The following is a 10,913-nucleotide window of genomic DNA, read 5'->3' as shown; positions in this document are numbered from 1 at the left end:
ACTCAGGATGAAAGGTTTTTCTCCTGAGTGGCGTGCTCTAATTTACGATTTTGTGTATGGAGGTAGCGTGGCAATTAGGGTCAATGATGACACCGGCCACTATTTCCAGACACGAAAAGGGTTACGCCAAGGAGATCCGCTATCACCGATGTTATTTAACATTGTAGCGGATATGTTGGCAATACTCATAGAGCGTGCCAAGTCTGATGGTCAAATTGAGGGTGTGATTCCACATCTGGTTGATGGGGGTTTATCTATCCTTCAATATGTCGATGACACAATTCTTTTTATGGACCATGATCTCGAAAAGGCTCGTAATCTCAAATTAATTTTAGCAGCTTTCGAGCAGTTATCGGGATTGAAAATTAACTTCCATAAAAGTGAATTGTTCTGTTTCGGCGATGCCCAAAACGATATGACTCAATATACAGAGTTGTTTGGTTGTGGGTAAGGCCAATTTCCTATTCGGTATTTGGGTATTCCGATTCACTATCGGAGACTTACAATTGCTGAATGGAAGATTGTGGAAGAAAGATTACAGAAACGCCTTATTGGTTGGAAAGGCAAATTTTTGTCCCTAGGAGGAAGATTGGTACTCATTAATTAGGTACTGACAAATATGGTACTGTATATGTTATCATTCTTTCTTCTGCCGAAAGGAATTCTGCATAAACTCGATTATTATCGATCCAGATTCTTTTGGCAAGAGGACAGCGAGAAAAAAGAAATATCGATTGGTTAAATGGAGTATAGTGTGTAGTCCCAAAGATCAAGGCGGACTTGGAGTTCACGACCTGGAGGTCAAGAATTCTGCTCTGCTAGGTAAATGGCTTTTTAAGCTTCTTACTGAGAATGGGACTTGGCAAACTATTCTTCGGAGAAAGTATATTAGCTCGAAGACGCTCTCCCAAGTGGTTTGGAAACCCGGGGACTCTCACTTCTGGGCTGGTCTCATGGCGACTAAAAATATCTTCTTTCGCCATGGTACTTTTTCTATTAAGAATGGAGCACAGATACAGTTCTGGGAAGATGTTTGGCTGGACAATGCTTCCCTGAGTGAACAATATCCTGCTTTGTATAGTATTGTTCGTCGCAAAGGTGATACCATTGCTACAGTAATGGCTACCTCCCCACCAAATGTGACGTTCAGACGGGTTTTACTTGGACAAAGGCTAATAGCATGGAATACTCTAGTTCAACGATTGGGAGATATTCACTTATCCCCTGAACCGGATGAATTTAGATGGAACCTTCATGTAGATGGCTCTTTCTCAGTCAAATCTTTATACAATGCGATCCTTCATTCTGATTTACCAGTTGATAATAATAAAAAAATTTGGAAGATGAAGATACCATTAAAAATTAAAATTTTTGGATGGTACCTTCGCTGAGGAGTTATTCTTACTAAAGATAATCTTGTTAAGCGGAATTGGCACAGAAGTTCACGGTGTATTTTCGGTCATCATGATGAAACCATCAAACACCTATTCTTCCAGTGCAGTTTTGCGAGATCTATATGGTCAGTCATCCAAGTAGCGTCTACCCTGTATCCCCCGACTAGTGTGGCTGTCTTTGGCAATTGGCTTCACGGTGTTGATTCAAGGTTTAAGTTGCTTCTTAGGGTGGGGGCGCTAGCAGTTATCTGGGCGCTTTGGCTAAGTAGAAATGACAAGATTTTTAACGATAAAAACTGTTCTTTGTTGCAGGTCATCTACAGATGTACAGGTATTCTCCGTTCATGGTTACCTCTTCAGCGGGCGGGGAACCGAGACCTATTTACGGAGGTCTGTACACGGTTGGAGGCTACGGCGAGGGATACTTTTTCCCTACATGGGTGGCAGCATAGTCTACGGATTGAAGCCCCACCCTCTCCTTAGGAGTTATATAATTCATCGTCTCGATATGTATTTCGCCTTTTTTCATATACTGTTGGTTCCAGAAACTAGAACAGCTGTGTGCATCCTGGTTATGCAAAGGCTGGATGTAATTGCTTATCATAAGTAATAAAACATCTTTTATCGAAAAAACTACGAGGCAGAGCTTTTGTCTTTAAAAAAAAATAAGTCTATGACTAGTTGGACATGGTCTCGTTTTGGCATATAAATAGGATACATATGCAGAGCAGAAGAGTTATGAGCTAAAAGGTAACTGATACATACAGGTATGTCCTATGAGTACATGGATGAAACATCCAGATCGAATAGCTTTGCAGGGCTGAGTCATCGGGATCTCTCATTTAAATAGAATACATCACGTAAGCTCCGGCAGGGCCTTACTTTGCTAAACAAAATCTTCAGCTTCCCTCCATCGAAAAGCACATTGATCCACAAGACGAGCATTTGAACGGAGATGCCAAGTAGGGCACTCGTAGGGCATATCCAAAGTCCAGAGAGGCTCACACCTACTAGGACACGATCTTGTTTAGACCCTCAAGCTTGTTCGCTCGCGTCTCCTGCGCTAGCTGCGCGACGCCCCCTTGTTGCAGTTGCAATGCTTTTGGCACACCAAGCTGCATTTCCCTCTGTCGGCACACCCACGGATCCGTCCACCTTTCTCGTTGTAAGAGCATCCCAGCCGTTGGGGCTCCCCAGGCCGAAATCCGGCGTTAGTTATCGCCGGATGGATGTATTTTGTGGCCTGGGGAGGCCCATTTTCCCAGCCGCGAGCCCATGGTCGCGCACCCACCGCGTGCATAGCGATGGCGCAGTCACCGGGAAGGGCAATCGTCGAGGGCACTCCGACGCATTGAACCGTCGCAAAGTGGTCTGGAGAGCCCAAACGACTCGTCGGGAACGGCCGAAGTGGCCTCGATGCGAGAACCGCCGTAATGGAGCACGAACTCCGCGGAAGAGCAACCGCCGCTCTCTTCGTCGAGAGACCTACATATACGGTTTACGACGGCCGACGCCATTCATCTGTTCTCTCCTCACCATCCTCCGTCAACCATGAGCGATCTCTCTTGGCCATCGGACACCGACAGCGAGAGGAAGCCGCCTGGATGGCGCCATTGGTGGGATAAAGCTGCATCGTCCAGCAGCGACGATTCCCCCCCGCCGGCCAGCGAGGACGAATGGGATGACGACGAGGAGGAGGACGCATGGGATGACGACGAGGAGGAGGACGAAGAGGCCAAGGAGCAGGCCGACGAAGAGGCCGAGGAAGAGGAGGAGGAGCAGCAGGAGGAGGACGACGAAGAGGCTGAGGACACTGACGAGGAGGAGGACCCAACTTCCTCCGACGAGGAGGTGACGAGCCGGAAGCGTCGCCGCCCCGACGATGAGGCGGGGCCATCGAGGAAGAAGAAGTAGTTTAAGTTTGTTTTAAAGTTTTTATATGTAATTTTTATGTTCATTCGAATTATATTCGAAATATATATAATCTATCTATGTTGTACCACTTGAGAGTTCAAAGCTTTCGTTCGACGAGGGTATTGCCGTAGATCGGGAAGACGAGGGTATTGCCGTACAAACCCAGTCCATTGTCGCCGACAAGTTGGGGCCACGCGCGCTTTCATTTCGTCCGGACTCCCCGAGCGCTCCCCGGGGGGCCGGGGATGGCGTGGGCTCGCCGGATGGATGAAGGGCCAAATCCGGATGAAAACGAGGAACCGGGAGCGCGACTGGGCCGAGTTACGCCGTCCGGATGGAAAAAACGCTCGCCGGGGGCCTGTTTGGGGGGACTAGTGGAGATGCTCTAAGTATGGTGACCAACCTGCCCCATTGCCAGCTATGTGATCCACCTCTAAATTTGTCATCATGGTCCTAGATCACTCCACTTGTCTTTAGGATTGATCTCACATGCATATGGAATGCAGATGTATTTGATTTTTGTCATGGATATGGAACCCAAGAGAATTTGACATGGATATGGAACCGGATGTATTTGACATGGATATGGAACCCAAGAGAATTGTTTTTAGGTGTACAATGACAAAATTAACTTTTAATAAATAAATATGGTTGGTTAGTTTTTTGACTACGCCCATTTGTTTTCTTTCAGTCCGATGCAAACGTAGGGAAAGCACAACATCACTGTTCACAACTTTTTTTACTAACTCAGAGAAGCATTATGCGAGATACTACCAGGAAGCTTATAGACACATTGTCAGAAGCATGGGCCATTGCCAATTTGACATGCTCGCCAAGAATGATTCTCACATGTGTAGAGGTGTCGTAACATTTTGCAAATTTTGTTCAAAGAAATTTAATTTGCCTAGTTGGATCCCTCGTCATCCCCCATCATCTGTCTTCATGGTTGGTTCAGCATGGATGCAAGGGACAAGGTCGACACGCTGTGTACATTTGTGTTGTGACCATGCAGGGTTTAGTGTTTTACGACCATCATTGGATGCATTCGTGTGAATCACATGATGTAAATGAGACTATTTTTCGCTTTGATGGCACACGCTTTTTTCATTGGAATAAATGTTCGGTGGGCTGTAATAAAACTATGATGCTTTGGAAACTAGCATATCATTAATTATGACACAATTTTTTGGTAAATTAAATTAAATCTAAAGTCGCGGAAGCAAACTCTCCAAGAGATAGTAACGCAATTTTTATTATGTCTAAAACGAAGTATTTTAGAAAATATTTTTTTTCAGATCAAACAAATTAGATGCGCCATTTTTTACGTGCCACGAAGCAACAAATAAATCATGTTACCAAAGGAATCAAATCTTAGAGCATCTCCAGTCGCGTCCCCCAAAGCGTCCCCCAAACCGCGCCGGATTGAGCGTTTGGGGGACGTGTTTTGTTCGTGCCGCCTTTGGGGGACGTCGCTCCCCAGCCGCGTCCCCAAACGCCGTCCCCAAACATTTAAATTACTTTTTTTGGCTTTTTTATTTTAATTTCCACAAACTAATACATAATTTGGAACGTGGTTTACACGAAAACATAATTGGGAACGTGGTTTTCCACAAACTAATACATAGTTTGAACCGTCGTGGACACAAATATAAAATTTTGCAAAAAACTAAACCTAACTAGGCCGTGCATCGAAGGTTTCCTGTGTTCGCTGCTAAGAAAGAACACTCGATGACACACCCAGTCACCTAAACTGGAAAATCCAGCGGGAGGATGGTGCTCTTGTTGGTTCTACCGATGAGGCGAACAGACAGAAACCTCCGTGCACGTGTTCGCTGCGAAGAAGGAACACTCAGTCGTCCTCCTCGTCGGTGCTGTCACCGTGGTAGTCCCGACGGCACCGCGTCTCGTCGAAGACCTTGACGCTCATGTCCCTGTCGCCGAAGTAGGAGAACAGGAGGATGAAGCCGGCTTGGAGGCTGTGGTGCCGCGCGAACTTCTCCCAGCCGATGTTGAGGTACATCTTGCCGCGCGCGTTGTAGATCACGTCGACGATCCACCGGTAGTAGCCGCACGCAGCCTCCCGCAGATGCATCGTGCGCGCGCGATCGTCGCCGGCGACGTAGTCGGCGAAGGAGTCCGGCAGCCTCTGGATGCCGCGCGGGTCGCCCTTGAGGACGAGGACGAACTCGAATCGCACGTCCGGCTCCACGTCCATCTCCGACGATGATGAAGCCGGTGGCGTGGAAGGCGACGGCGAGCGTTCAGCTCTGCCGCGGCCACGACCACGACCACGACCACGGCCGCGAGGTCGGCCTCCGCCTCTACCGGACATAGCGTCGAGTCTTGTTGAGATGGTGGCGGCTAGGGTTTGGGAGAGAGGCGCTAGGGTTTGTGTGTGAGAGGGACGATGAGAGGCGGCCCTTTTATAGGCCGGAGGGAGGCGGGGAGCGGTGGCGCGCATTAACGCCGGCACGCAGAGCTAGGCGCGACGGGACGCGTCGCTGCGGGAACTGCACCGCCAATAACTTTTGTCGCGAGGTAGGCGACGGTTAGGTTAAAAAAATTATTGTGCCGCTGACGAGTCAGCCCCGCCACTCCCCGTCTCGCTTTTCGTTGTGTCCGGCGTCCCCGGTGCGTCCCCAGTGGGACGGGGACGAGCTCGGGGCGCCGGACACCGAATGGGGGCGCGCCGGATAAAAAAGGGCTTTGGGGGACGCGGCTGGAACGCATTTTCTGTCCGGCGCGCCCCAAATCGCTTTGGGGGACGCTTTGGGGGACGCGGCTGGAGATGCTCTTAATTACTCCATGTAATAGGGCGCATGTTCCATCAAGACGCTCCAAAACATAACCCAATCGCATTCTGAAGCTTTGCAACCCATCAGTACACTATAGCCAACCACAGTCATGAACAATCAAGATAAGTGTCATCCATTCTTGGAGCGGTTGGTCGGGCGACGACGGTGCTGGAGCATTCCTTTCTTAGAGGCGTTTTTTTTGGAGAATTTGTATTTTAGATGTTGTCTTGGTGGTGCATGTATTGCTGTTGTTAGGTCTGGGATACTGTAGTGGGACTTTTGTTTCTTAGTTTTCTTTTCTCTTTTTTTGGTTGTGTGCATCCGTACTGTCATTAGGGTGTTGCGTTGTTGCAGATGCTAGGTATAATTGGTATCTTTTGATATTAATATATTCTCTTTATAAAAAAAAGTGTCATCCATTCATATTGTTCCCATAATCCATAACATTACTTAGCTTGCAGTGCATTCCGGTACAAAATATCACTGCAAGCTGGTAGACAATTAGACCAGATATCATGATTCTACTTATATTCAGTCCTCCAAGTAAGGCACTTTTTGCCATCATTACAATTCCAGCATACAGGCATACTATTCATCCAGATCTTAGTGAGATAATTGAGCACACGTGAAATCACATAACACGTACCGGTAAGAACGAGTAGCACAAAGCCTTTCAAGTGCTCCTCCACTTATTTAGCTGTATAAGTGTTGATGTATATGTAGACGGACAGTATAGATAGTACGTCCAATCCTCACTAGCAGTTCCTGGGCATAGTGAGACCGCACTTGCCGGGAAGCGCCATGGCGCGATTGGCATCGATGTGGTACATCCTCAGCCATACGCCGGCGACGCCTTTGTAACGGCAGATGCACGACAGGTTAGCCTTCCCAAGCGCGGCACAGCACTCAGACGAGGGGCCATTCGTGGGGTTGTTCACCGCCGCCGCGGGCTGGCAAAGCTTGAATTCGCCGTTTGACAAGCCGCATATGCCGTGAACACCTTCTGTTGCGGCGAGGGAGACCACCAAGACAAGCAGCAGTGCTGCAGCCAATGCCTGTGGCTTTGCCATGGATGCTTCTGATTTCTAGTCGATTGCTTCGTGGTTTGTGTCTTAGGTTTGCGGCGCCTAGGTTTGCTTTGGGGATGTGTGAGACGATTGTTTGGTGTAGGGCTATATTTATAGGGGCACACCCTGGGCGTAGTGTGTGTTCGCATCAAGCAAGCACTTAATTAGATGCAACAAATGACCAAGAGTTTCCCGCATGTAGTAACACTATCACCTTATCATGGAAAAATCTGCACTTGGACTGAGTCCTTAGGTACGCATGAGTGATTACGACTGCCATATAGTTGCATGGTGCGTAAATGCGTAATGAAACATCGGGAGTAAGCCGCAAAGGCCAAATTCTTCGATATGCCCCCACTCGACCATTTTTGCGTTGAAAAAAAAGATGGCTCATAATAACATTTTGAAGATTGAATTGTTTAACTGACCAAGCCGATTAAGACGGCCACCAATTTGCTGCCGAATTATATGAATATCTTCATTAGCTCGTGACACTTTCTTCAATTCAGACTATAGGGACATAGCCGATAGGGTTGATCTTGGCAATTGGTGGGTGCTGATTATTTTCAGTAGTGCTGTTAGGGGGGAGCACCTGAAAAGATCGTACGACGGATTGGGTGCGTCGGCTGTGGAAGGAGACCTGCAAAGTCGTTTAACTCATTATTTCTTTCTCTAAACTTTTCCTTTTTTAGGCGATTTTCTAATTGAAGTGGGTGCCGGGCGGTAAAAGTGTCTCTTTTGTTGCATCACCCCCGTAGAATTTGACCATATGCATGAGGCTGGGCGAGCTATCCTCGAATCGGAGGCCATTAATGAACAATTGTTTCAGATCACAATGCTGAGAAATGAGTAAATATTCCCTTTGCTGTTTCAGATCAGTTGACGTACATTTATAGTTGTCTCACTTGAAGTACTCCTATATTCTATTATATACTAAAACCAAGATCCGGGGGTCTAAATAGAGATACCACATAGAACCACATCATTAGAACTATTTTAGTTGTTGGCACATATGTAATTTTAATGCTCAAGATTTAAAACATGGGCTGTGTTACGGTGATTTTAGATATGTATTTTTAATGCTTAAGATTTAAAACATGAGTTGTGTTAGGGTGATTGGGGAGTACTACCGAGTACTACGAACTGCGATTAATTTTATCCATCCGATCAGGTCAACTAATAATGCATTTTAACGTAACATACTATGGGTAGGATGGTAAATTCGCATGCAACCGCCCCACCTCACACGACCACATCGTGAGATCGCTGATCTGAATCCCGGGCGCTCCCTAACCTCTACATCTTGCCTGATGGCGACAAATTATGGCGCGGCGGAACCCCTGCGCCAACCTAGCCAGAGCTTGCCGATCCCCTTTGCAGTCCCTTGCATTCTGCAGCTCTCCTCTTCCGTGCGCCTAGCCCCGTGGACGGCACAATCATTCTGTCATCTTGTTGATTTCCTGATTCATGCTTTTATTTTTGAGTCTCATTGGAAAACATGTACTCCTACATTGCGGTTTAACAAGATTTTAGGGATTAAACAAATTGATTTCCATACAAATGCTTTCATTTCTCGGACAGCGAAACTTTAGATTTTCTGTCCAATCCTGTACAAGAGAAATAATAATCACACCCAAACCGCTCTGAAGGAGATGCCACATAGGCTGTCCTGCTGATTTGCAATCAGTTGACACAATTATCATGGGATTGTCATTGACGCTATCAATATCAAGTACAAGCTAAGCATTTCCTATTTATAAACCGAACTGATGTATTGCATTGTCACTGCTCCAGTCGCGTCCCCAAACGGTGTTCGAAAAAAGCATCGGATCCAGGTTTGCAGAAGCTGTCGCTAGTTGCCGTTTTTTACGCATCTGTTTTCAATCGTGACCCCCAAACTTAAATTTGAAAAATATAAATTTGACCAGAAACTCTTGGATTCGTTAAAATTTGATATATATTGCAAGGATTTGAATGATATCCAACCAAATTTAAACATAAAAAAGACTCCACCTTCACCGCGGTCGTAATACTGGTAGAAGTTATCGTCCTCGTTGTGCACAATGTCGTGCTTGCCACGAGGGTCGGCGGGATCCACCTTCACCGTGTCGTTCGGACCGGCTTCGTCGTTGTCACGCATGAGGTCGACGACTGACGTGTCGCTCTCGTGGATGGACATGGCGATCACGTCCTCGATGTTCCCCGCCCAGGCGTTGTGGTCGTTTAGCGATGACATGAACGCGACGTTGAATCACGACCTGTCGTCGCTGCTTGCGATGGGGCGCTGTTGGCGGAGGAGTGCCGCCACCTCGTTTCCTCTTCGTCCTTCACCTCACGCTTGGGCACGGGGTAGGGGAAGATGCAGCAGGAAGAGGAGGACAATGTCGAGCGTGCCGGCCCTGACGGCGAAGAATGGGAGGAGGACAAGGCTGAGGTCGTCCCCCATGGAAGCCAATGCGATGGCGATGCTGACAGGGACGATGACATCTGGAGCCTTGGGGCGCCGTTGCGGAGGCCGTCGACAACGGCAGAGAGCGTGGTGATGTATTAAAGTCCATACATGAACTTTATAGTTTATTGATACATATTCCCACATAATTGTATCTTATATAATGTTATAATCTTGTTTTATATTGATTTATGTTGGTTTTCTAATGATCCCCTTATTATGGTGAAAACTCTGCAGAGGAAAACCATGTTTTGTGTATTTTTAACATCGAGGGACATAAACGAAGTCAAATTGACCTGATATTTTTCGAGGCTTAATATTTTGCGAATAGATGACATGTAGCACTGGAACCTCACGAGAGGGGGGCATGCGCCACCTGACCTCTTCCCCCCTGAACATCGCCACACGTCCATCTTTAGCTCCAGATTAATGTTTTGACCTGAAAACACATGTAAAAAGGGTCCCATATGCATTTCGGGAGGAGAGCGTCATGGAAACACCGAAACACCAAAACAGAGAGAACCCTTGAGTCACCCTTTTTGGGGAAAAGACGCTTGCTACAACACTCCGCACTTGGAGTCACAATGAGTTGGTACACACGGAGTTGTTTTCCATCACGTGCGCCCCGGCACGCCCTAGAAACGGGCACGCCCGTCCTTGTCTCATGATGTGAGCGGTCCGATGAGGCCGTCGGTGTTGGGAAGCTCTTCGTCGCGCACTTTGAAGAAATCGACCCTCTAGTTGCCATTGTCGATGGTGGCCCAGGTGGGATCAACGCGCTCTTCCGAGATTAGGTAGCGGCGCTGGGCCCTAATCTTGTCGTGCTAGTGATCCGTCTCCGGTGTAGGCGCAAGCAGGATGCCGATCCCGTTGACGGTCATCTTCCACCCACAGCTGTTGGGCAGGCGCATGCCCGGCGACACAGGGTACCGTGTCCCGTACAGCGCCCACACATCTGCAACGGTGAGGCTTCTGCGCCTAAACCCGTTAGCGGCGAGAATGCCCTGGCTGCTAATCATGCTGAGAGGTGGACGTGAGCTAGGATTCGAGGTCGTCGCGAATGGTGTGGCGTCGTCGAGAAAGCGGATTTCTTTTTATATAGTGGCGGCACGCGAAGCGGCGGGCAGGAGCGCGGTAGGGCGCAAACTGTGCGGCTCACAGGAAAGTTGTGCGGCCATTACATCACTTGACCATAGGTAGGTGATGGGTTTAAACCCTGTGTCCAAACCTGCCGACGGCGAGAACGCTCTTGCATCTAGTCATGGATGAGAGGTGGGTGCGATCTAGGATTCAA

The 10,913-nt window shown here is 47.8% G+C and overlaps 1 protein-coding gene across 1 annotated transcript; it reads right to left on the bottom strand.

Annotated features, from left to right (window-relative positions):
• Positions 1–6,649: 6,649 nt before the first annotated feature.
• Positions 6,650–7,198, bottom strand: LOC124698110 (putative lipid-transfer protein DIR1). The gene has a single exon (XM_047230630.1). The coding sequence runs from the start codon at positions 7,171–7,173 to the stop codon at positions 6,859–6,861; it is 315 nt and encodes a 104-aa protein (XP_047086586.1). The 5' UTR covers positions 7,174–7,198; the 3' UTR covers positions 6,650–6,858.
• Positions 7,199–10,913: the final 3,715 nt, after the last annotated feature.

This window comes from Lolium rigidum, chromosome 3 (assembly GCF_022539505.1).
Source record: "Lolium rigidum isolate FL_2022 chromosome 3, APGP_CSIRO_Lrig_0.1, whole genome shotgun sequence".
NCBI classification, from domain to species: Eukaryota; Viridiplantae; Streptophyta; class Magnoliopsida; order Poales; family Poaceae; genus Lolium; species Lolium rigidum.
Note: the sequence above shows the minus strand (reverse complement) of the source record. Positions and strands in the feature narration are given on the sequence as shown.